The 27,598-nt window shown below is 39.6% G+C and overlaps 1 protein-coding gene across 1 annotated transcript in view; it reads left to right on the top strand.

Moving 5' to 3' along the window:
* Positions 1 to 27,598, top strand: part of LOC122804254 (cytosolic phospholipase A2 zeta-like) — a 1,019,603-nt gene that overhangs the window by 220,155 nt on the left and 771,850 nt on the right. Inside the window, exons 8-9 of the mRNA XM_044074015.1 lie at positions 5,137 to 5,306; positions 18,781 to 18,894. Coding sequence (XP_043929950.1) covers positions 5,137 to 5,306; positions 18,781 to 18,894 — 284 coding nt within the window. The remainder of the gene's footprint in view (positions 1 to 5,136; positions 5,307 to 18,780; positions 18,895 to 27,598) is intronic.

The raw sequence follows: 27,598 nt of genomic DNA, 5'->3' as shown, positions 1-27,598 counted from the left end.
TTGCATTAAAGCAAGTCCTAGTTAAGATATTTTTAAGAACAGCTGGGACACTTTTTATGGGAACAACTGTTCTGGTATATTGGCAGGCTAAAATGGCACTATTTACCATGCTTGAAAGATTTGTATGTATGTGCGCATGTAAGTATGTGGAATGATTTGTTCAAAATTACTGACATGTTAAGAATAAAAATAAAAGGTTTCTAATTTTATTGTAAATCATACTGCTTAAATAAGTGTTCATAGTATCAGGAGTACATCAGAACTGCCGCAGAATACCAGACAGCTGCGGAAGGGCAGCAAGGAGGCATGATACAATGCCATTATTTAAGAAAAGTAATTATTTTTTTTCTTAAATAATGTCATTGTATAATAGCAATAACCCACTTCTCAGTGTGGGTAAGGCTGGATTTACCCACAGTTGGCTTTGTTTGGCCACTCGGACTTCGCCCTCGTGACCAAACCACGCCAACCGTGGGTAAATCCAGCATTACCCACACCCAGGCGTGGGTTATTGCTATAATAAATCCTGGTGCTTTGCCAGTGATTCATGCTCTGTGAAAATACTGGTGGCTCTCAGAAGTAAAGTAGAGCAAGAACTAAAGTGAATGTCATGCTTAGGTGTCATTAAGATATAATTAGAGACAACAGAATGGGTGACTAGCACTGTTACTGTTGTGAAGAACGATATTTGCACTTGAACTGATTCTCAAGATTCAAACTAAGTAATTACAAAAAAGCTTTATCAATTGCTCACTAATTGAAGAATGCAGAATGTTATTTTTCACTACTACAGGCCACTCAGGTTTCTAGAATATATTGCTAGGTGAAGGAAGTTTCAAATTGTATATGTTAAGTGCACCATTAGAAAGATACACATTCTTTTGTCTTCTGCTTCAGCATTTCGTCAACACCAGAAGTATTCCAAAGAATTGCTGTTCATGTAGCTGAAGGTTTAGAAGGTGCTTTAAGCATAGGTGATTATCTGTTATTCTAGGCTAAAATACAAGAAGGGCATAACAAAAGACAAATTGAGCTGTTAAATAGATAAAAGCAGCAAATACAAAAATAAGAGTGATTAGTCTCAACAATATGGTCCATAGTCTAATATCAGAGGAGCTGAAACCTGATCCAAAAAGCTGTGCATTTTTTCTAATACCAAATCTGTGAGATAATCTGTTATTACAGAAGCTTCTACAAATGATTCAATATCTTGCAAAGTTTGTTCTTGATATGTATAAGATATCTATACATATGAGAAAGTTGTTAGTGCAAGAAATAGCCTAGGAATTGAGCTAAGATCAATGAAGGTAGCATGTAATGTTCATAAAACCAGCTATAAATGTTCCAGTGTTAAAATTCCTTGAAACAAGTAAGTTAGTTGTGTTACAAGTAGCTACCAGTTAGAGTGGTGTAGGAGTAATGATCCTACAGCAGAGCAGGCCATTTGTCTGTGGGTAAAACAAATTTACAGATATACATTAGAAATATGTCTAAATGTAAAAAGTACGTCTTGGCAATACAGAATGGATATGTGAAATTCCATAAATATGTGTATGGTAAAGAGGTTCATGTATGAAAAGGCCACAGATTGTTGAACAGCATATTTAAAAAGTCATTCTACAGAAACCTCTGCAGTTGCAGGGGATACTACATAATATGCATATCTATTACATGAATGTGAAATAGAGAACAGGCATGGAGTTACGCAGCACATACATACTGAGTTCAGTGTGTTCACAAGAGATGCACAAAGAGCTGACTGAAAATGAGAATTTTTGTGGTAATTCTTTAGTTGCTAGTAGCTAACAAAAAAGTAAAAGCCTTTCAGAAATGTACTGCTACTGGTTTAGAAGTGCAGTTCCTTAAAGATGTTAAAGTGAAATCCTGCACAGAACAAAACGTATTACTTTGGAAAGAGGTAAAGTTTCCTTTTTCTTTTAAGGTAGGTTATTTCCAGGGCTTGATGCGCAAAGCTGCAAAACAATAGATCCCCATCAAATGAGCAGACAAGCCAAAGGATACATAAATCATATCTGCAAAAGGTATAATGCAAAGAAAGAGTAAGAGATATAACATATTTGTCAGGCTTGTCAAGTTGAATGGAAAAAATAATAGTAGAGAGGGGTATCATACACAATGTTTACAATAAAAGTAATCTAAAGGAAGAGATGGTAGCATACACTGTAGTGGATAGTCCATGGATATAAGTGGGCACACATTTATTCCAGTTCAAAGAAGATAAGTATATCTGGATTGTTATCCCAAGTTCCCTGAAATAATCAAATTGGCAGAGCAAATACCAGTCTAATCAATGCATTAAAGTCTGTAGTCTTGAAATGTGATACCTAGTATTGTATCTGACAGTAGTCTGAAATACAAAAGTCAAGAATTCCTAAAATATGAGCATGAGTGAAAATTCAGACAATATTAAAATTTTTATTAGTAAATACATTGATTATAGGTTAAAGGTTGTTTTGGGGGAAGAACAGCATTTATGCATTGATTCATGGCATTTCCTGGAAAAACGTAATGGATTATCAATGATAGAAAACGTTTCTTTTTTGACAGTAGATGTTGTCAATTTGTTTAATGTGATCCCACACACACTTGGGCTTGAATGGTTTGAAGAGTTTTTATTTGATTCCAACAAATTTAGCAACAATGATGTTGCAGTTTTAGTTACACTCATGGAATTAGTGTTGAAACACAATTTTGTGTTTTTTGAAGGTCAGTTCTTCAAACAACTCACGGGTAGATATGGGAGCATGTTGTGCCCCCATTTTTGCGAACATCATAATGCTCATGTGGGAGCGTACATTTCTCTTCAATTCTTCATTTACAGGGTCATGGAGGTTGTACCTTAGATATATTGATTTGTTTTTTGTTTGGACAGGGGATGAGCATGAAGTACAGGATTTTCTTGATTTCATTAACAATTCTACATCATTTCTTAAGTTTACCTACAACTACAATAAGGAGGCTATGAATTATTTGGATGTGATGGTTTCTAAAGACTTGCTTGATCATAGCTTAGTCAGTAATCTGTATAGAAAGCCTACCTATAGCAATAGTTTGTTGTACTATACCAGCTGTCACCCTTTGCATGTTAAAAGGGGCCTAGTAAAAGGGCAATTTGTTCGGATTTCCTGGATAGTGAACAGGGAGGTAGACTTTTAAGATCAATGTAGTAAGATGAACAATATGTTTCTAGCAAGAGGTCATCCCCTTGATTTTATTGAGAGAGCCTTGGATGAAGTTATTAAGAAAAGAAATTCAGGAATATTTAGTCATTTACTGAAGGGGACTATTGACTGTCAGGAGCAAATCTCAGCTACTGCAGTTGTTTGTAATGAAGTTGAGAAAGGTTTATTTCCAGTTACATTCTTCATCACTAGGTTTTCTATTGACCATAGTGGAATTTTTGATATTTTAAGTAAAAATTGGACTGTATTAAGCAGTCAAATAGGGATCACGGACAAATTAGGGATTTCACCCAGTATTATTTTTAGAAGGGGTAAAACATTTAAAGATTTGTTACAGAGTATGAACTATGAAGGAACATAGCATGGTAAGGGCACTAAGGCTTGTGGCTACTGTGCCCAGTGTATCCACATTTTTTCAGTGGACAAGGTAGTTATCAATGGTTACCAGGTAAGGGCAAGAGGGAATTACTCTTTCATTACCAAGGGGGTGGTATATGCTGCACTCTGTTGTCAATGTGCTGGGTTTTACATTGGAAAAACCAAGAGAAGTTTTAAAGATAGGATTTATGAGCACATTCTGGACATCTGAATTGACAGTACAAATAGTGCTTTAAACAAACATATTGTGCAATACCCCAGTCATACATTTAGATTTTTAGTAATTGATAAAGTAACACCAGATTTAAGGGGAGGTCCTTGGGAAGAAGTACTCAATTTTAAGGAATTATGGTGGCAAATTACATTAAATTCCACGTCCTCCCCAGGACTGAATAACAGTGTTAGTATCAGCAGTTTCTTAAAACTACGGTCTTTTTTTGATTAGTTTTAATCACAATTTTTATTTAACCAAACATTTTAAATACACTAAGAGTATTTATTTTCATGTTTATATCTATTTTATCTGTGTACGTGTTGTGGATTCTAGTTGACGGAATTGCTGGAAGTTTGTTAAATGTCATATGAATTTATTTTTATATAAATATGGCTTTGTTTTGTCATGGAATTATTCTGAAGAAGTCAGGTGACTGAGCTGTCGAAAGCGCTTAAAGAATCATGCTCATCTTATGAGCTGTATATTTTGGTCAGCGTGGTGCTTTGATGCAGTGGGAATGATTGTTACTGGATGGTGTGTTGTTAGTGAGATGTTTCTGTGAAGTTTGTTTACTAATACTAAATCTAATAGGTATGACCCTTAGCAGTATGTACTGGTCTACTAAGTCATATAGTTTTTGTAACATTATATTTTAAAAACAAATGCAGTCCACTCCCCTGCCAGTAAGTGCCTATACAGGTGACCGAAAGGTTTAGATTGAACTTGCTCTCAAGGAGAACATTTTTTGTCAGGGATTACTAATAAAATTCATCATAAATATAGTAAGATGTGATAAAATGTTACTAATAAAACTCATTATAAATACAGCAAGGTGATAAAAAGTTATTAATAAAACTCAATATAAATATAGTAAGATGTGATAAAAAGTAAACATTATGTATATGGTTTTGGGATATCCAGCAAAAGCTGCAAGTCAAAATGTACTTTTGGTTGAATCAGCCACAATATCCTAAAGGTCTTATAACTCTTTTAATGGGTGTAATTCCCCTCCATGCAGGGAGTGAATCTTTCTACAGAACTGCTGTAAATAGTCAGCTCAAGAGTTGTTGCACAGTAGGAAAAAGAGGAAGTTCTTCATAGCAGCAACCCTCTGGATCTGGGTGAGATTCAATAAAGTGGCCAAAAAATATAATTCACACATGTAGGTGTTAGCCATTTTATTTGTACCTCTGTGTATTGCTTCATTAAACTAATTCAAAAAATCCTTTGAACAAGTAATCAAGTCAAAATTTAAGTCAGCCACTAGGCTGAAATTATCCATAAATGCTTTCTTCCTTGCCTGAGGTATGCAATGTATTTATTGTCTTTATTTTGATTCAGCAAATGAGGAGTACAGAGTAACTGTGGAAGGAGCCTATCAAGATGGGCTGAGTACCCCAGCTGAGGATGCTGCAAGGTCGGACTCCAGTGAAAACTTCTGCTTTTATATGGATCCAAAGTTGCAGACCAAGATGGAGGTTACTGTGGAAGAATTCTGGAAAGTACTGAAGGTAAATGTTTGGAATATAGAAGGTAGAAAGGCAAATGTTAAACACAATTACATATACAGGAATGTAAGTGTACACATTCAACACAAGTTGCCCCCTAAAATAAGATGTCCAATTCAGACCATTATTTCCTCTCATACAGCATATGAAAATCTGACAAACTTTTGTTAATTGTGAATAGGATTATGGATTATTTTTTTTAAAGTGTGGTTCACAAAATGATAATATGTAGAGGATGGTTGGTTACAAGCTCCTCCACAAAGATTGTGGAAAACTTATTTTCTTTACAACATACTTTGTATTCATACAGCCGTTTATACAGGTCTATATTGAAACACTGAACCCTGAAAACAGAGAACAATGTTTCATCAACACATTTTCAGTGAAAGCTGGAAATGTTGAAACCACAGAACAGCGATTTCTTTCCTAGGGAAAGAAATCGCTGTTTCACCCCCCCAAAAAAAAACATTAAACACTTCCAAACACATACACACATACCGTAACCCTAATTAGAATCCCCCAAAACCAGCAAACAACTAAATACACATATGCACGTAACCCAACCATACATCTAACGAAAAAAAAAACAGTAAACATTTTAAAACATATGCACTTACCTTAACCCGCACCCTAACCCTAAGATCAGTAACTCTCGCATATTTACATAAACAGTTCCAAACACATACACACTTACCTTAACCCTAATTCTACCCCCCAAAACAAAAGTAAACAGCTGAAAACACATACACACGTAACTCAACCATACATCTAACGCAAAATAAAAAACAGTAAACACTTTCATACATATGCACTTACCTTAACCCTCACCCTAACCCTAAGGTCAGTGACTGTTGCACATTCACGCTCAGGAGCTATACCGGACAAGGGACGACACTACACTTCAGAACATGGCAAAGCAACAAAGCGGCCCCTGGGAAAGAATTCACTGAACAGCCGCTTTGCTGTTTTGCCTGTTCGCCCTACATGTGTCGACAAAAACACATTCGACAAAATGCGTTTTCGTCATTCTAATAGGAACCTGTTTATACTGAGGGCAAAGGTGTTCAAAGGGTTTTATGTGCAAAAACTTATAAGCAATGACTTTAGACTAATGGAAACGTGGATTACTTACATTTAGAAATGTATTGGTAAACTTCAGAACTTTACAGTATCATAATATATTTTGCATAATAGATAATGCTTGGATGAGAATGGAGATGGGGAAAGTATTGCAAGCTGAGATATAATTTACACACCTGTGATTGATAAATGCATAATGGGGCAGGTGAGGTTTCTGCAATGACTACTGATGAATAATACAATTGCCAACATCCATTGTGGGTGGGGGTGAGGCAGAATCACCCAAGTCATTCAAACCTAATATAGTCATCTCCAAGGTCTCTGCATGTTAAGGAATGCAGAACCCATGAGAGTCCCATCTGAGCTCAAAAAGTAGCTTCTCAAACATGAGAGACAGCATTGTTTGATCTAGCATTTATTTAAGAATGAATTGTTGGCAAATCAGTCTTTGAATAACAAAAATGCTACCACCTTAAAATATTGGCACCTTAAAATATTACATTTACCTGAGCTTGTATGAAGTTGGAGCAGGTATGCAGAAATGAGTAGCAAAAATTACTATAACTGTTTGTTGGCATACCATCTGAAACTGTAATGCCCCATATTCAAGGACAGTATGGGAAAAATGTAACATGGGAAGCAGTTACTAAATGAAGTCAGCAATACAATTCACGTCATACAGTATGAGAGCAGTCATGTAGTTAAACAGAGACTTCGATGAATCCGCATTTTAGAATTTCTGTGCATTATAGACATTACAGAATATTTACAGGTAGTTTGTAAATTATAAATATTATATGCACAGACAGCTGAATGGATGTTTAGATATGGATGAGGAGATAGCTGTAGGGCAGTTGTGTGAGGAGGGGAGTTTTGTACCTTCCTAGCATGAGTAATGAGAAATGCTAGGCCTCTGACAGTCAGTATATCTGGTAGCAGTGAGGGGGAAGTGTGGTACATGGCTTGGAGTTTGTATTGAGGAACAATGAGAAACCAGGAGGAGGGGCACAAGGTTAGGTAGACAAGACTGGATTTATTTTCATTGGTGAAAGAAAAGACAACACGTAGAGCAATATTTGCACTGCTAAGGCATATCTCCTAGGTAATGGCAGACGACTTTCATGACTGAGTATTGTTGTGCTAGCAATAGTAGTAGGCATGTTTGATCTGTATTCTGTTATTAATATCTATCTCTGAGTGTTGTGCAGTAATGTTGAGGAATAGTGCCTTGCACAGTGCTTCTTATGAGAATGAATGTGAAGCTATTCTAATTAAGGGAACCAGTGAGCAGTACAACATCTCTTGCTTGTGCCATTGCATGCTTAACTTGTTCATTAGTGTATGTTGGCAGAAAGGCACTGCAAACAGAATGGCTTATGCTGTGTCAGTATGCGGAGCAAGGAAATATCATCTGTGTTGCACTTAAAACTGGAAGAAGATGCTTTTGACAGAGGTATACTCTGGACTGGATGTTCATATCACTACTAGTGGCCTTCATGGGGGTGGTCAAAATATTTTGGGTCTAGGGTGATTCCAGTAAAAACTGAGACCTGATAATTCGTGATGTGATTTATGGATGCCGTATAACGGGGATGTCTGATGTATGTGCTAAATACATTTCATTCTAGAACATTGTTTCCTAATGTTTAATGATTATTTACCTGTGGTGATGCGTGAGCAGACTTATTTGTATATCAATTATTATTCTTGTGTATCGATCACTACATATGGCACAGTGCACATCAGTAGAATACATGCATGGCTATAGAGTTATGGCTGCACATGAATGCATGACATGTACCTTCGGAATTTGGCTGTACACTTGTGCATTTGCTTCTGGTACAGCTTGACTTTCTTATTTGCCTTCATTAAGATATGCATATTGAAAAAGAAACTAAATGGTACATATATAGTTCCTCTCAAATGCAAGCACTAGGCACTAAACTTAAACAGCCTGATGGACATATAGACTTCTTTGGAAACCATTTATTTGTACCTAGAAGAAAATAATTAATGCAATGCATTAATCCCTTTTGGATTTACTCTACATTTTTAAACATAATATGTTCATCCCCTCCTTACAAATCTAGTCATTCTGGTAATGCCGGCAATACCCAGGATAACTTCTGTGTACTCTGCCAGGGATTCCGCAGTATTCATAATAGCACTTCTGCAGTTTACCTGGGCTAGCTGCAGTGTTCAAAGTAAGTGCCTATACTGAAGTTTACAGATGGGTCTGTAACTTCTACATGGAGCTGTCCAGAAACATGGAATACCATTGAGCCATTGCCCTTGCTTGGCTGAATCCTTAATCTGATGTCATCCTGGACCTGTAGATCTGTCTTTTTGCTTTTCTCTTGTGATGGGTCTGGCCAGCTGCTCATCTCAGGCTCTGATCAAGGACATCCATATGTCCTAGACCATAGATTTGAACACCATTTTTTGGATGTTGATTTTTGATATCCATCATTCTGTGCTCATAGATTGGTAGACTGGATCATCCGTGAATGTTGCACAAGGATTCTGGCAATCAAGGTTTAACTGACAGATTTGATAAATACCTTTTCTCCAGAGGCCTAGTCCCATATTTTCTTGTTCTACTGCAGGTGCTCATCAGTCTATAGTATGAACATTGAAGGGCCATTAAAATGGCACGTTGGTGTCCTCAACAAACATTGTAAAGCATAGTCAGAAGAGCTACCAAACATTTATACCATATCATCCTGCCACATAGACCATGATTTTGCTCATGGTAGAAGAATCTGAGACATGTAGCCTAACCGACTCTTTTTGGGGAACTATCAGTTAAACTATCTGTCACACATTGTGGTTTATCCATTAAAGCATGCTGAGAGCAAAACACGTGGGTCAGATAATTTATCATCCTCAGAAATAGTAGGGTAGATGCAAAAGCATGCTTCCCAAATCTATCCATTTTCCTTGACTCTTGGTTGAGGAGGGACAGTGGACAGCAATACTCTGTTTCCGATGTCTTCTCAAGGTTATAGCAGAGAGTTAAGTATGACTTTAGGTAAAATCCACACTGAGCTCTCCACAGAAGAATGGAACATGTGGCTGGCCTTCTGGGGAACTAGGATCATGGTATGGTATCTATGTTATTTCTTGGGCTTCAGACCAGTTGTTTTACATTAGGAAGGTTTGTGGCCTGCACTGTGGTGGCAGGACAGGTAGCTTACATCCTTCTAAGTTGGGAACTGCTGATTGAGGGCTCAGTGTCTGTTATTCTAAAAGTGTATTAATTCTGGTTTAAGCACTTGGGTTTCAGGCCAGTTATTTTACATTAAGAGGGTTCATGGTCTGCACTCTTGTGGGAGGAGAGGCTGGACTCTATCCTTCTGAGCTGGGAATTTCTGGTTGAAGGCTTATAGTGCCTGCATATTTGAACTGCTTCTTACTGAAATTGGTACACCTTGTTTGCTGTAGCATAGAATAGATCCAGGCCTGCTGAATCTAGCTTTGTTTGTATAACTTGAGCACTAATCCAGACATTCTTTAAAGTATTCAATTGTATTTATTACTGCTTGGTAGTAACTTGATTAAAGTGTAGCTATCATTCTAAGTCTTTTGGATTAAGCACTTGGGCGTCAGACCAGTTGTTTTACATTAGAAAGGTTTGTGGCCTGCACTGTGGTGGCAGGACAGGTAGCTTACATCCTTCTAAGTTGGGAACTGCTGATTGAGGGCTCAGTGTCTGTTATTCTAAAAGTGTATTAGTTCTGGTTTAAGCACTTGGGCTTCATTCCAGTTATTTTACATTAAGAAGGTTCGTGGTCTGCACTCTTGTGGGAGGAGAGGCTGGACTCTGTCCTTCTGAGCTGGGAATTCCTGGTTAAAGGCTTATAGTGCCTGCATATTTGAACTGTTTCTTACTGAAATTGGTACACTTTGTTTGCTGTAGCATAGACTAGATCCAGGCCTGCTGAATCTAGCTTTGTTTGTATGCTTGTTGTTTGTTTGCTTGTTATTTCCCTGAAACGCTAATTCCACCTAAAATGCAGCTTTTCAGCGCTTCTGTGGATCCCTAGTGATATCTGCATTGCTTACTGTACTTATTTCCTTGTTTCACTTGAATGAAAGTTACTGTTTGTCATTTTTGCATTTAAGTTACCTGTAGCACATTGCATTTAAGTTACCTGGCACTTGCTCACTAAAGCAATTATATAGGTCAGCGCTAAAAAATTAAAAGCACTACACCCTCACAAACTCCCCTTGAGTACCTTGTTCCCCATTGGCCCTTTTTTTTCAATTATAAAGGAATTCCCAATACTGTTCTAGCATGTCCAAAGGTCAGTTGTCACTCTCCTCTCCGGTCCAGCTGGTGAATCTGGGAATCTTGAGGCAATGTTACAACTGCCTCATGTACACAGACAACCCTCTCCTCTTCCCAACCAATTCCAACACATGTGAGAGATGCAACCATATAGACAAACTGGAGGCTAAGCTCTCTCAACTCAGTACTGGCGTAACCAGTCAGGAGGAAAAGGAAACCACACTCACTACAATTCCAGTCTCACATAGACCTACCACGACAGCAAACCAAACACATAAACACACAAAAACATACTTGGAGGCTCTAAATAAAAATCTGCCTAAGCAGCAGAGACCTCCAAAGCAGATACCCAAGCAACCGCTACCCCAAAACAAAACACGTGCAACACATAGCTCACAAAGCCAGTGTGCCGAAGAGTCACAGCCCTTAAGGCTTAACAACACACCTGATACACTTGTAATAGGTGACTCTATCGTCAGGCACACTGACGTCCCACTCACCAGGCTGAACAAGGAGAAGGTCATGGTGAGCTGCCTGTCGGGCGCTAGGATCCGCCACATAACACAAGCACTCCGGTCACTCCAAGGCAAGTACAAATATGACTCAGTCATTGTCCATGCTGGTGTGAATGACCTGAGATGTACCTCCCTGGACTACATGAAAACAGACATAGAGGAGCTCTCTGAGCATGTAGCCCAGGCCGGTATGACCCTGACCTTGAGTAGCATCTTACCTTCACCAAGAATGATGCTACAATATGAAGACAAGATGATCAATTTCAACAATTGGCTTAAGTATTGGTGTAATTCAAAGGGGATCCAATGGCTGCCAGCCTGGGATGACATGCTCGACAAGCCACGATGCTTCGCTAGGGATGGCTTGCACCTATCACCCCTGGGCTTTCGGATATTGGCAAAGGCTCTTGCTACCCCCATAGTGCCATTTTTAGGCAAGGCTCAAAAGACAAACCCACCTCCATAGGTATCACAAGGGATAAGAAACTAAGAGTAACGCTACTCAATGCCAGAAGTCTAAACCTCAAGATGCATGCACTCGAAACTCTCCTTAGCATGGAGAACATTGATATCTGTGCAGTAACAGAAACATGGTTCAAGGCTCCCGAGAGCACCCCAGCACTACCAGGTTATACCTCATAGCATGCTTTTCGGCCCCAAAACTTGGACCGAACCATAAAAGGAGGGAGAGTATCAATATTTGTCAAAGATACCCACACCTCCAGGTTGGTGGCACAGCACGAAGCATCAGAGACTATCCATGTGCAACTAACAGTGGGTAAAACTGCCTTCCAGTTTATAGCCTGCTACAGACCACCCTCCCAAACCCAGGAACTCCACTCGGCCTTCCTGAGAACAGTGGAAAATATGAAGGTCTCTCCAAACACCATTATATTGGGCAACTTCAACTACCCAAACATAGACTGGGAGCATTATTCTGGCTCCAGCACCCTAGCCCAAAGGTTCCTAGAATTTATAAACTCAAATGATATGGAACAACTTGTTACCACTCCCACAAGAGGGGAAAACATACTGGACCTGATCATCACCAACATGGGGACTCTATGCTCCAGACCAGAAGTGTATCCCTCACTGGTAAGATCAGACCATAAACTAATCTCACTGGATATTCACATCCCGACCCCACCCCCTGCCCAGAAAACCACAGTGAAAAACTTCTCTAAAGCAAATTTCACACTCCTCAAAACTGAGTTGGAATCCTTCAAAGCCCTCGGGCCTGTGGAAAATATGGCCCAGACCATAGAATCCTTTATAAACACATTCTATGAACACCTTCAGGAATGCATGGATCATGCAATCCCAAATAAAACCAAGACCCAATCCTCCAAAGGCAGATGTCCTGTCTGGTGGACCCCAGCCACAAACAAACTATACAATAGAAGGAGGAAGCTACTACATGATAGAGCAAAATCCCAAAAAGGGAAGCCATCTCTGATCAGTATTAGCAAAAAACTACGGGCACTTATAAAATCGTCTAAGGCCAGCTTCGAGAGAAAAATTGCACAGGACACTAAGGATAATCACAAGGCTTTCTTTAGTTATGTTAGGAACCTGGGTGGGAATTCCCAGATATGCTCAGAATTAGTCTAAAATGACAAAAAATACCCTGAACCCACAGACATTGCCAACATCCTAGCTGACAGGTTCAGCGCAAACTCCCCCCCCCACCAAAAGGGCAAATATCTATCCCAGCAGAGTGCTGCCCCCCTGACATCTCAGATGCTCAGGTAAGAGCCGCCCTCGCCAAAGCAAAAAACACAGCATCAATGGGACCAGACGGTGTCCCGGGCTGCGTTCTACATGAACTCCAAGAAGAGCTAAACCCAAACATAAAACTACTGTTCAATCTCAGCCTTACTACAGGATATGTACCCAAAGAGTGGCGTACAGCAACGGTGGTCCCTCTCCACAAAGGTGGTGCCTCAACGGATCCTGGAAACTATCGCCCCATAAGTCTGACTAGCTTGGTCTGCAAAGCTATGGAAAGGATCATCATGGACCTTATAAATAAAGATATTGGGGACCTACAGACACTGGATCCTACCCAGTTCGGCTTTGTTAAGGGCAGATCCTGCCTCTTAAACCTGGTCGATTTCTTTGATACAGTCACCAAGACCATTGACGAGGGGAAGGTGGTCCACACAGCCTACCTGGACCTCGCAAAAGCCTTCCATACAATACCCCACTCGTGCATTATAGATAAGCTCACCACCTTAAATATAAACCCCTATGCCACTAGATGGGTTGCAAACTGGCTCAAGGACAGAACCCACATGGTTAGAATTGCTGGAGCCATGTCAGACTTCAAACCAGTTACAAGTGGCATCCCACAAGGCTCAGTCCTGGGACCTCTCTTGTTCGGTATATATTTCTCAGAGGTACAGGCCAACACGGAAGGACTGTGGCTGACCAAGTTCGCAGATGACTGCAAACTGGGCGCCATAATCGACTTTCCAGCTGACACAAGCATCCTCCAAAAGGGCCTCATAGAAACAGACAACTGGTGCCAGAGCCATGGCCTCAAGCTAAACGCCAGTAAGTGTATAGTCATCCCCTTTGGCAAAAACAAAGTGCCCACAAATTACCACATCAGTGGTAATCCATTAAGTACGGAAGAAGTAATTAGGGACCTGGGGACCCAAGTTGATAGCAATCTCTCATTTGACAACCACATGGCCAAAGTGGTTAGAAAAACATTTTATATAGCCCACCTAATCATGAAGGGATTCACATCTAGATCAGGGGAGGTCATTGTGCCTCTTTACTCATCCCTCATCAGGCCCATAATTGAGTACAATGCCCCTTTTGGGATGCACCTTACCAGACACCTGCAGCAACTGGAAAGACCCCAAAAGTACCTCACCAAGAGGATCAAAGGGCTCAAACAAATGCCATATGCTGCCCGGTTAAAGAAACTCCAGCTCTACTCAGTGGCATACCGCCTGCTCAGAGGCGATCTGTGCCTGATGTATAAAGCCATGTCCAACCCGGAATTAATGGACATGCTGCACTTCAGAAAATCCAAATCCCATCGAGCTATGCGCTCAAGAGACTTGAACCTCAGCACTGAAATAAATAGGACATGCTGGAGGGACAGATTCATAACCCAGAGGCTCCCTTCACTCTGGAATAAAATCCCAGTCCAGGTTAGGCAGAGTCCCTCATTGACTCTCTTCAAGAGGAATCTCGATGAGTGGATGGAGGATCGTAGGTTTACCCCGGGTATCACTTCTGTGTCACTGTTAGACAGAGGCACAGTATACTAACCTCAAAAAAGGGCATACAAAATTAATTTAAAATGGGTGGCGAAAGCCAAACACACTCTGGCCAGGCTTATAAATGCCCTAGGGCAGATAGCCTAGTATGAACCTATGAACCTATGAGCAGTGCTAGTTGCATTTTGTAAAATATCAGCTAATGAATAGACCAAACAGGATGACTACTATATGGATTTGCTAACCTGTTACAGTTTATGTTGAGCAGAAAACACCAAATTTGTTGGGCCATCTACTTCTTTCTTACATCATTTGCAACAACTCCTCCAAATGTAAAGGAATCTAGGGGAAAGTACCTCTTTTGTCTTCCTTCTGCGGATCCTATGTAGATGTAAAAACTCCTAATCTATGTGATTTGCCTTCTAGAAATGTTTCTTTGGTCTCTTTGGATACATCTTCTGTCGCCACTCTTGAAATAGACTACTGGTCTTTCAGTTAGAACTATGGCCTCTACTTGTTGTGATAAGTAGTGGTTCTGAAATGGTGAGGTGAACTTCTCTGAGGAGGCCGGAGCATTTTACACAGGAAGTGTGGTAATGATCTGGAAAATGTAATAAATTTGTTGAACATGGAAAGGCATGGTGCTGACTAAAGAAAACAATACAGTAAATATTTTAGTTCTATGTGATGTGGCAAAAAACTTTCTTGAATTGTTTACTGTTCTGTTCTTTTTGCCTTGTTTTGTCACCAAAGCTGAGTGGTTGCTGTGATTGAGCATTTTTTGAAGATGGGGGTGGGGGCTTGTGATAAGTGGCACACATAGAATGCATCTATTTTCTTTGCTTTCTGAGGGACTGTAATTTGTCAGTGTATGCAAGGAATACAGTTTTGTTTTGGTTTAGCTATAAAGCTTAGCATGAATGTAGAAGGAAGCATATAAAGAATTTTTAAATATGTTTGGTGAAGAAAATATTCTGTATCTGAAGTTAGTATTAAAGGTTTGCCTTCATGTGAATGAACTCAGCATACTTAAATGTAGCTGTTAAGTGAAATAGGTCTCTTCAGTAATGAAAATGTGTCCATTTCCTTTTGAAATGTTGATTGCATATGAGTTTTTGTTAATCTGGATAAAGTTGTTTATTTTATCATAGGCAGGATACCAGCCACCATAATGTGCCGAATATCCACATACTTTCTGCATCGACATTTTCAAATTTAGCCTATCTCATCTGATACTGTTGTTGAGAACTGTACTGCAGCTGGCCACTAAAGTGATAGCTTTAGTGGCATGCATTTATGTGTAATACAAGTACATAATGGCAGATACTTTCAACACTGCATTCTTTCAAAAGCATTTGAGATGGAGCACCTGGGGTCAAAGCTGTTGACCCTTTTCTCTGAATCAGAAATCAAGCTTAAAATCAGAGACAAAAACAAATTCTTATGAATATTACTTTGATTTGATTCGTTCAAAAAAATTATAGTATTTAGTTGTATTTTCTTGTTAGGATTATTTTATTAATTTTAGCATTTAACAACAATTTGTGTTTTTAACGCTCACTATTTTGAGAGAAAAAAGACATATTTTGTGTGAGATGGAAATCTGTGAAAATCACTGATGGTAGGTGTAGTAGCTTTGTATCTTTGATGCCTTTTTGGGAAGTAGTACAGAAGATATTTTAAGAAATGGATCAAGGGATAATAGTGAATGTGGCCAGATTTTGCTTCTATAGGATAACTGACACTATGCAACATTAATAAATCAAAAAACAAAGATGTCTTACTGAGTGGCATTTTAAATATAACGTAGTAGTATAAACTGGTTATTTTTTTGGTTGAAGTGAAAAGATAAATAGTTATGATAATCGATACTTTAATGAAGGAGGAGCAGTTAAGTAAAGGACTGTAACTGATTTGAATTATGCTCTTTTGGAGTCTTAAGGATGAAACCCAGAAACTGCAGAGGAAATTATTAATATTTTTTTGCATATTCTTCAGATAACCTACAGCAATGCCTGGCTCTCTGTCATAGAGTGATAAAGCCCTGTCTTTGACTGCCTGAACTCAGATAGTGGTTTGGGAGCTGGAGAAGCCAAGCAGGGATGGATGGGATTAAATGACAGATATTGTCCATCTATCCTACTGGGAGGTGGGGGTCCAATCCCTACATTGAAAAAAAATGATTGGAGGAAAGGTACCTGACACGTAGCAATAGTCTGCATGTGAGCTTGATCCTACCAGCCCAGATATGTGGTAACCTTCATGGGGTATGTGCAGAAATGTGCATTTCCTGAGGGGAAGACATTGCATACCCCTCCATCTGCTAATGGCCATATCATTTACACACACACACACATACACACACACACACACACACACACACACACACACACACACACACACACACACACACACACACACACACACACACAAACAACTGGAAATCACAATGTGCTATGGCAAAAGCCAGAAAGGTAGTCTCTGCTTGTGTTACCAAGAGATAGTGGCATCAGCTGTACCAGTACCGACGTAACTGATACCTGATAAGCTGATGCCGGTACCATTGATACTGAGTGAACTGTCATCAGCAAGACTGATGCTAGACAGACCAGTGTTAGTAGCACCAAAGCAGAGACAACGTAGGTCAGTGGGATCAATGCCTGGGTGGAAAGGATGAATGTTGACATCAGAAGGACTAACAACAATAAGGATATCAGCTGGACTTGTTCAAGCAACTGCCATGGAGAAGAAGCTGCGGAAACTTTTGGGGAAGTAGGGGGTTGTGTCTGTAGCCCTTGTACTAGAAGACAGGGTGTCTGGCCTCCCAGATGGCAATTGCATTTCCAGTCATTTAAGTGCATGAACCAGGAGATCATAGTCTGCATTGGGAATATAAGCATCTCTCTGAGAGGAGGATGAGATGAAAAACTGAAACATAAGAAATAGTGAGTTCTACATGGTCTCTCCAATAATGTGAAATGTTCCACCACAGTTAATGAAAACAGTTTCAGTTTAGCTTCCCTAGAACACCCCATTGTCTTCTTGACTATTTACTTGAACAAAGAGCAAAGGGCGAACTATAGCATTCATGATATAAGTTACTCTTAACACATCTTTTAGAATAAGACTTTTTACTGTGACTAGGAACTATGCGGGTGGCCACGGTGGTGCAGTGGTTAGCATTGCCGCTTCATGGCAAGAAGTTCTCCAGTTCGATTTCCAGCTGGGGTGCTTTCTGTGTGGAGTCTGCATGTCCTCCCTGTGGTTGCGTAGGTTTCCTCTGGGTGCTCCAGTTTCATCCCAAAGACATGCTTTAGGTGGATTGGACACTCTAAATTGGCCCTAGGCATGAGTGTGTGTGTGCCTTCTGTGGAAGGTTGGGTATCAGGCTGGCAACTTGACACTGTAAAACTCTGCTTCTAATCTTGGGTGGACAGGTGATCTGCTGTGGTGACCCCTAACTGGGAAAAGCCAAAAGAAGAAGACTAGGAACTATGCACAGTTTTTCTCTAGATTTTTTTTTTAAGATGACCTCTGAACTAAGCAGGAAATGCCTCTATTTCAGGTTTATGCTTAGATCTGTCCTCCTTGGTTCCAGAAGTATAGGAAGTATTTAGATACCTAATATAACTCTTGTTGTACACTTAATGGGGACTGAAGTTGTAGTGATGACTTCTAAATAAGCCCAGGCCAAAACAGACAAGGGAAAAAGAGTGGAGTCACTAAACTTAGCAGCAAATAATCAAAGGTAAAAGGAAAAACATCTGCAAACAATGATTTGTGCTGAAAAAACAGCACAGGATCACCTTCCTTCACACTAAGGCTTTTTCAGCAGGAAGGAAGTTGCGATACATAGCAGGAAGTGGTACACTGAGAGGATTGGCAGCCCGCAAAAGTTTTACTTGTCAGGCAGTAGTGATGTCAGCTGAATCAGTCTTTGATGTTAGGGCATGGGTAGGTAAGGATTAGTGTTAGTGCATGTGAGTAATGCAGTATGGGGAAGAGTAAGCAAATGGTCTTTCTTAATGTCATTTTAGTGGATGATTGCCCTGGCAGCCATGAAAACAGGGCATTTGTTCAACACAAGGAAAACTGAGCCTGTGTTTGCCAGTGCAGTGTACAGATTATGACAAATTATAACTGAGTTTGCTTGTGGAAGAATAGGATTGTAAGCTATTTTAAACACGTAATATGCAACAGGTAAAAGGGATATTAGATGGTAAAAGAGGTGAGGGAAAAGGAGCTACTGCATAGCTGCCTGGATTCAAAGGAGGAAACAAAAGTCTCAGCTTCTTTTCACATGTAATAGTTGAATTCCCAGTCTGACAGAGTCCCATCATATTTTCTTTTTCTAGGATTATATAAAACCTGAAACTGAGGAGCAAGACAGTGATTCAGCCTCTGCATCAGTACCTCTGCAGGATCTTCCCATTGGAGTGGAAATGAAGCTTGAATTTCCTATAGGAAAGGTAACTCTAATTTTTTTTAATTAAAGAAGACAGACAAAATACCTTTGACTATAAAATGCATAAGCAAATGCTGTCGGATAATCATGTGGTTGTTGTAAAACAACATTAATTAATATATTTAAGCATAATATTTTCAATGTATAATTTCGTTTGAATATATTTTAGACTCTCTTGCATTTGTTTCGCATTTGACTGAAGCTAATAAATATGACAAAAGGGAATGCATAGAAGAGATGGAAAAGAAAAGACTTTTGTCTATACCATCTAACTTTTATGCTGTTTCTCTAGCTTGTTTTCACTTGTTTTCCTCATGGCTTCCACCTACAGTATGGTTATGAGTTCACCAGTAATATTTTACGAGATATAAAAATGAAGAAATGGACGTGGTGCAATAAAATCATCACTGAATAATCTATGCAGGACAGTTTGTAGTTTCCATCCTTCCTTCGTTTACATTACATTGCATAAACTAGACAGTGTTTTTAGACATATGCAAATAATCTAATATGTGCTGTAACAAAGCTAGATACAGCTTCCCCCAACAATTTTGATCTCATCCCTTCAGAAATCTCAGTTTCTACCAGCCATTCCTGTTACTGATTCTACTTGCCAACCATCATCTGTGTACAGACCTGCTTTATCCCTGTCTTTCATAATGAAGTTGACCAAATCTGACCCTCTCTTCCTGCTTTTTGCTATTTAGTAAGAACCCCCCCATTTGCCATTTCCTTTTCAGCTTGTTCCTTTACTGCCATTATACTCGTTGTTGCCTTTCTACTTGCCTACATGGATTGTGAGTCATACGACTTTCTGTCCCTTCTTTTCCATCTCTTGTATGCTTTGCCTGTTGTCGTATTTATTAGCTTCTTATTCCTGTGTAGCTGCTCTGTTCATTTCTTTCCAGTTTTGCCACAGCCTTAAGTCCTTGTCCATGGCTGACCCTTTCACATAGCTTGCTTCATTAATCAGTTTGTCTCCAGTTCTATAACTTAGCTTTAACCATCTCCTTCAGGTTCACATAACCCACTTCCATAAAATTACATGCTATTGTCTTTTTATATTGTTATGTGTCATTAGAAATCACAGTAGGATTATAACCATTGGCTGATAAAGACTTCACTTGATTATTCCTGATGCCTTACATCTCAGTCACTTTATATTTAATTGATGGCAAACTGGGAAATAAGATCTTCTAATCTGCCCTTTAAGTTCATTTAACATTTCAGTGCACCCATATTCATGTTTTCTCCTGTGAGGTCATCTATGCCTTTGTTTACCGTAATATGCATCAATGTCTTCCCCTAGGTAATCAGTTTAGTCACCTCCTTCCTCATCTAGCAAAATGCCAAGACCAGTTTCACTAAAATCAGTTCTCTTCTTTGTCATGTCTAAACTTTTATTACCCTTTTTGATTGAGTTTTCAATTACCAAAAATCCTATCCTCGTCTCTTTTATAGCAATAGCTCTCCATTCCTCATCTCTTTCCTCATGACACTGGCTCACCTATCTGTAACCTTTCATATTTATTTCCAAAACCATTTTTAACCCTTCTCACTATTTGTGCTGCTTGAATCCCTCCTTGTGTTGCACCTAACCCCTTCCCCATCTTACTGTTTCTGGAAGATTTCCATGCTGTTCTTTTTTTTTTTTGGCCCACTGTCTCTCTTATTTGGCTAAATTGTCGCCTCTGTTCATTCCCCTCCTGTGCTCTGTATGGCATTGGCTTTTGCAAAGGCACTCTGACTCTATCTCTCCTTTATGACTTATCACTGCTGTTTGCATCTGTCCATCTGGCCTGGCTTCCTTCTCCTTGTCTGTAAGCTCATCTCCCACTTACTCTCTTGACATTAGTGTATCTAGCTCACTTGTTCATATTTTCTCAGATAACCTGTACCTAGATACTCTTGTCCTTTTGACTTTTCCATCTTTTTCCACCCTATTCAGTCTGATGTCTTTCTCTTGCCTTTTCCTGTCCATTCCCAAGCTATAATTTTTTAATCCTACCAGTAAGTTTACTACCATCTATAGCTTCCATATTTACCACAACACTCCGCCAGACTCTCCTGGAGATCTTCCATTTTATGTCATCCCAAAGCTCTTTGAACCAAACAACTGCTCCACATCCTGCAAACCACATTATATTTCTCTCTCTCTCTCTCTTAATATAGCTTGCACTAGTCCTTCCTGTCCAGTCTTGCATCCCACAACATATCTATCTATATATCTATATATATATATATATATATATATATATCTATATATATATATATATATATATATATATATATATATATATATATATATATATTTATGTATGGATTCAGGTCAGAAGACTGAAAGCCAAAATCTTGAATTTCAAAAGACTGAACCCCCCATCTTGAAAGTTCAAAAGATTTGAAAACTCAAAATACTGAATCTCAGAATACTGAAAACACACAGGATACCAATACTTACTATATTCCAGCACAACTACATACAGAAACAGTATCCACAAACAGAATGAAAGAGACACCATGACAATCAAAGCAAACCTTGTAGTTAACCAATCCTTTATTTCAGTAAGCGCTTTCACGCCTCACTGGGCGCTTCCTCAGACTTCAATAAAACCAAAAAAAACATAAGCCCATTAAATACTCTTAACTGAACACATTCCTAACCAATAAAATCACTTGATTAATCCAATCACAATACCAATTAAACATAAAAAACTATGTACAAAATCACTAATACGCTCATGAGTAAATCTTATAAAGTTAAAATCTTCCCTAATGGAACATAAATTAGTATAAATGTGTATTAAAATTAATTTAAAAAATATATATACATTAAAACTGGCAGCATTATTCATGTATATATATGTATATTATTATATTGTTAAAATATGTATATTGAACAATATATATATATATATATATATATATATATATATATATATACAAAATGTGAAATATAATATATAATAATAATCTTAAACACATCTAGTGTCTCGGGGTCTGTCTTTCAAGAAAGGTTTTATGGAAGCTCTGTCATTGAGGCCATGTCCTCTATCAGCCTGTAGCCTAATAATCCATCTATTCTCTTCCTTTTCCGTAAAGTTATTGGTATTTCCTAGTCTCATGGTAGTATGTATGAGTTCCAAAACCATACATTTAAATTTATGTGTAGTGTCATTTTGAATGACATGTCTGGCTAAGGCATTGGTCTCATTCTCCTTGCTTATAGCGTATAAATGTTCCCTGATTCTTTCTCTTAGTGTTCTATTAGTTTTCCCCACATAAAAATCATTGCACTTTTGGCAGACTCCTAAATATACAACATTTCTTGATACACAACTAGCATAAAAATCAAATTTGTAGCATATATTTTCATCAGGATGTATAAAGTGATCCATTTTAAGGATATATTGACAGTGATTACAATTATAGCAGGGAAAAGTCCCCTTCCTCACCGAAAATATTCTTTTTTCATTATGTTCATAACATAAGAGTCTCTTTAGTGATTTGGTATTCTTGTAGCTAAAACTTGGATGTTGGCCTACCAGTTTAGTAATCTCCTCATCTAAAGTTAAGATTCCCCAATTCTGTTTAATTATACTAGTTATCATTTTATTGTGGTTTGTATATGGAATGACAACTCTGTTGCCTGTAGTATTATTTCTTCTCTTATGTGTTATCCTATTCTGATTCCGAGTATTAATCCTGTTGATATAAGGGCATCCACTATTGTTTCTATCAACATGATGTAATACCTCAAGCTCCTTTTTATGGTAGCCTCTCATTAAGAGGTTCTTCTGTATGTCTTCCACAGCTGTATCAAAAACTTCATTCCTGCTAGTTAGCCTAGAGCATCTTAATCCCTGATTCTTCACCACATTCTTATGTACATGGGGGGGATGCATGCTATTTATATGCAGAAATGCATTCCTTCTGCATGGTTTTCTATATATTACCGAGTGTATTGCATCTCTTTCCTTCAGTAATAAAACATTTAGGAACTCTATAGAATCTCTTGAGTACTTACTAGTTAATGTCAAAAAATTAGTAGTGCCATTGATGTAAGTAATAATATCTGTCAGCAAATATTGGTCGCCTCCCCAGATAAGGAAGAGGTAATCTACAAACCTCTTATAAAGTTTAATGTGTTGTGAAAAAAGGGGTGCTCAAGATATAAGTATGTTCCCAATATGCAAGTACTAAATTCGCATATGAGTTGGCGCATGGAGTACCCATCGCCACTCCTGTTACTTGTAGGAAATACTTGTCTGCAAACATAAAGGCATTATTACTTAATACCAATTCTAATAACATGGTGATCCTAATTACTTGGTCCCTAGGGAGCCCTTTCTGTATTAGAAATAATCTAAGATAATCAGTGCCTATATCATTAGGTAAACAAGTAAACAAGGACTTCACATCCAGGGTTACTAAGTAGTCTGTTTCCATTATGAGATTATCTTTATTTAGTAATGATAGTGCTTCTAGAAATTGTTATGTGTCCCTAAGAATGGAGTCTGTTGATTCTACAGCTGGTTTCAGTTGTTTCTCTAAAAAAATAGAGATGATCTCCATTAGCCAACCTTTGCCTGAAACAATAGGTCTCAATGGTGGCTTCTCGAAATTCTTATGAATTTTGGGTAATCCTCTAAATATAGGGACTAAAGGTTTTTCAATAAGAAAATATTTATATAGACTGTTATCTATGATAGCACACATCAGCATATCATACAAGTCTGCATAAACATTTTTAATTAAATCATTCAATGCTTTAGATGTTAAATTCTTATAAGTGGCTTGGTCTGACAACATATCATTCATTTCTTTCTCATAAAAATCCCTATCCAATATTACTGTGGCCCCTCCTTTATCTGCTGGCCGAATCACTATGCTTTTATTGCTCTGTAAATTATTTATAGCTTGCATCTCTTCTTTACTTAAATTGAAAAATTCTAGTTTAGGTTTGTTACATTTGTCACCAAACATCTTTAAGAAACCAGAAATACATGCTTTTTCAAAACATTCCAAATATGCATGGAGTTGTGGTACAAAAGTAGAAGGTTTAGAAAATATATAGTCAGTTTCAATGTCAGGAGTCTGCTCATTCCTATATAACAGTCCTAATGCCACATTTCCAGTAAAATGTTTAATATCAACTATAATATTACTAATATCAACAGTCTGTCAGGGAATAATGGTCCTGGCTCGAGGAAGACATGTTGTGGAGGGCATCTATTGTCTGCCCCCAATGTCTATCAATGAACTCGGTGTATGTCCGGATGGCACCGACAAGGTCATGGATGCTGTCATTTCTAGCGGTGTTATGTGCCCTCTGCACCCTTAGTCCCTGCCTGGTGTACCATTCCATACATGCCTGAGCCTGCATTACAGCCCGGAACATAGTGGTCGTCGTAAGACCTGTGAGGGCATGCCTGCCAGGGGCAATACATCCAGTGGTGCTCCCCCGAGAACCCCTGGACCTCCGCCTATGTGGTACTGTTCCGGGTCTATGGCTATGGCTGCTGTGAGGGGATGCACGTGCCAGGGGTACTACACTCTCCTGGTCAATGCCAACTGTATGCTGTCCCTCCCCTATGGCCATTGGTGGTGAGGGATGTAATGGCAGTATGAGTGTGTGCATAGAATGGGTTGAACGCTGTGTACTGTCGATTGGTGGACCAACGACAGACCCTGTCAAATCTCCCTGTGCCAAAATACATGTGTCATCATCATCACTATCCATGGCAGTGGCTTCAGGTTGCCTGCTGCTTTCGCCAAGCCCTACCTCAGCACCTGTGAGAGGAAGACAGGAAACACACATTACGGTCTGCACATGCACACATGCATACATGCACACATGAACACATGCACACATGCACACATGAACACATGCACACATGCACACAGGAACACAGGAAGACAGGAAGACAGGCACACAGGAACACATGCACACAGGAACACAGAAACACATGCACACTCCTCACTACAGCAGATACACACACACAACAGAAATCCAAATCATACTCAATACTGGTTGAAGGTGGGTGACATTATCACAAGGCAAACAGTCACGCACATGTGTCAGCATGCAGAATAAGTGTTGATCAAGTCTATGCAGTGTGAGTGTAGACAGCCATAGTTAATGACAGTGTACATGGCTGTGGTGCATGTGTGTACATGTTCAGTGATTGCCTACACCCTGGAACACAATGTGTACAAGGACACGACATTTCTGTGCAAGTATTATAAGCTCTGCAATGTCCTGTGCACCATCACACACAGGTATACATACCATGGCTGCATGTGTTATCTGTGTGTCACATGGATTTCCATGTCTGATTGCAGCATCTGTGTCTGTAGCAGATAATTGTGGACACAGGTGTAGCACATGCATGCTATGTACACACACGGGCTGAGTGGTGCATGTATACGTGATGGGATACCCATCCTGGACATGGCCATTGTAACAGTATGGGGTGTAGTGCCATTAGCAATCATCATCATGCATCATGTGGTCACTCAAGGCCACTAAAATGTGCAAGACCACTGCCTAGCATGCTGTACCTGAACCGCAGTGCTGTAGCTAAGTTCACAATTACACAGCCACATTGCACAAGGGTGTGTGAGGTGTCCAGTGGGGAGCATTGCCTAACATGACTGTGTTATGTGTTGAGGAGTGTTGCACAGCCCCATGCTAGGCTCCTACCCCCTCAGGTATATTATGTGTGGTGTGTGGATGACATGTGGGATACTGAAGTGTGACCTAGCAGCGGGTGTCCGGTTACACTATGAGTAGCATGTTGAGGTGTACTGCATATGACAAACATGTTATGTTGTGTACATGTATGTCAGCTATGCCTATCCAATGTGCAGTACAGTGTTGCCACATTTGAGTCTGATGCTCTGTGCATTGCATGTGATTGAGGCAGCTACTGACATTACTGAGATGTTTCACGTCTCACAGCAAACATGCAAAGCATGCATTATGCATAGGTGTGTTATGTGTACATGGCCTACACCTCACCTATGACATGCGCAGTTCAATACCAAGTTTAAAGTCTTTCCTGCTGTCACACCAGAGGGACCTGCAAGAATATCACACAGTTTGTCAGTGGCCACAACTGTGGCATTGCTACTGTGAATGTGCTAAACTACAGCAGAACAACAGGCATAGGTGTACAGATACTATTCAAATTATCAGTATTGCACACAATAGATAGCACAACTGCTAAACACAGTACACATCGCACACATGCATAATGTAACAATACAGGTAACAGTAGTCTACAGCTAGGGCATGTTACCTGCACGCTCCATGTCACCATGCTGGGTGGCTCCAGCCTCCATGACAACACATGTGTGATGTTGTTGTTGCTGTAGGCCAGGAGCCACCACACTTAGCAGCAGTTCCTCCACTCTGGTGAGGGGGGGAATGTATGGCCACCCCACCATCTGTGGCAAGCTGTTGTCTGTGGATATCAGATGCACGCCGCCGGACATGTCTAATTAAATCACTGCAGTGATGGCGTACCTGCTCATATGTCCGGTTATGCATGCCTATGTCATTTACCCAACGAACAAGTTCTTGCCACAATGCAGTACGCTCCTGCTGGTGCTGGCTGGCCCTGGAAAACAGCAGGGTATAGTGCTGAACTAGGCTGTGGTGGATTTCCTGTTCCTCTGCAGCTGTGTAGCAGGGATTCCTGTGATGAGCCATAATCCTGGAAGACAAGTAAACGATATGTGTGAGCAAGTCATGTGGCACACTTAACATTATAGAGTACAGATATCAGTTAACTGCCATATATAGCATTTGTTCGTCTGTCAGAGGATACACACATTCAATACCACATATCAGTGCTCAGCCCACACCTGGCTGACAGTGCCTGCCACACTCCATCTGACACACCAGTATACACCAGTACTCAGCTCACTGTTTGGGATCCAATGCACAGCCTTGCCAGGGGGGTACATATCAAGCTAATGCATGCAGAAATATGTCATCCATTGCAATGAATGTGAAGTACAGTTACAGTATAACCAGTAACCCACCCTAGACGTTGATGCCATACCCCTACCTAACATATGTGCACAGTTGTTAATATAGCTGGCATACTGCTGTAACAGAGTATACATGTTGCTAGGTACACACGCAAACCCTGCATCACACATGTGATTGCGGACATGGTACAGGCATCATTACACACATATCAGACATTCATACAACACACAAATGTATGCTGACACAGATGAGCATTTGCTATGTACCTTACAGTACTGTGTGCCCCTACTTACAGATACCTATGCCTGAGGAATATAATCTGTGCAGACTACAGGAAACACACAAGACAGTGTTACCAGGGAATGTGAACATACACCATACTGTGCTGTTTAGGCCTACAGCTTCAGGTGGTACAAAAGTTCAAATGTCGGCTAGATTCACCAGCAGTACCACTTACTCAGCATATGTGTATTGCTTCAGCCAATGATGGGACAACACAGTCGTACACAAGGAACTATGTCACAACATATACCATCCTACTATGTCTGCATCCCAATAACTGACACATCTTTCTCTGGCCTCACACTTAGGACACAAACGACCATGAGAGAAACAACCTCACACTTAGCTATCACACCATCACAGACCTTGCACACATTCACTGTCACACTCACTCCACCTCACATAGCAGGTATTGCACTGTGTACAT

This window comes from Protopterus annectens, chromosome 6.part0, assembly GCF_019279795.1.
Source record: "Protopterus annectens isolate FY-2018-M chromosome 6.part0, PAN1.0, whole genome shotgun sequence".
Lineage (NCBI taxonomy): Eukaryota > Metazoa > Chordata > Ceratodontiformes > Protopteridae > Protopterus > Protopterus annectens.
Note: the sequence above shows the minus strand (reverse complement) of the source record. Positions and strands in the feature narration are given on the sequence as shown.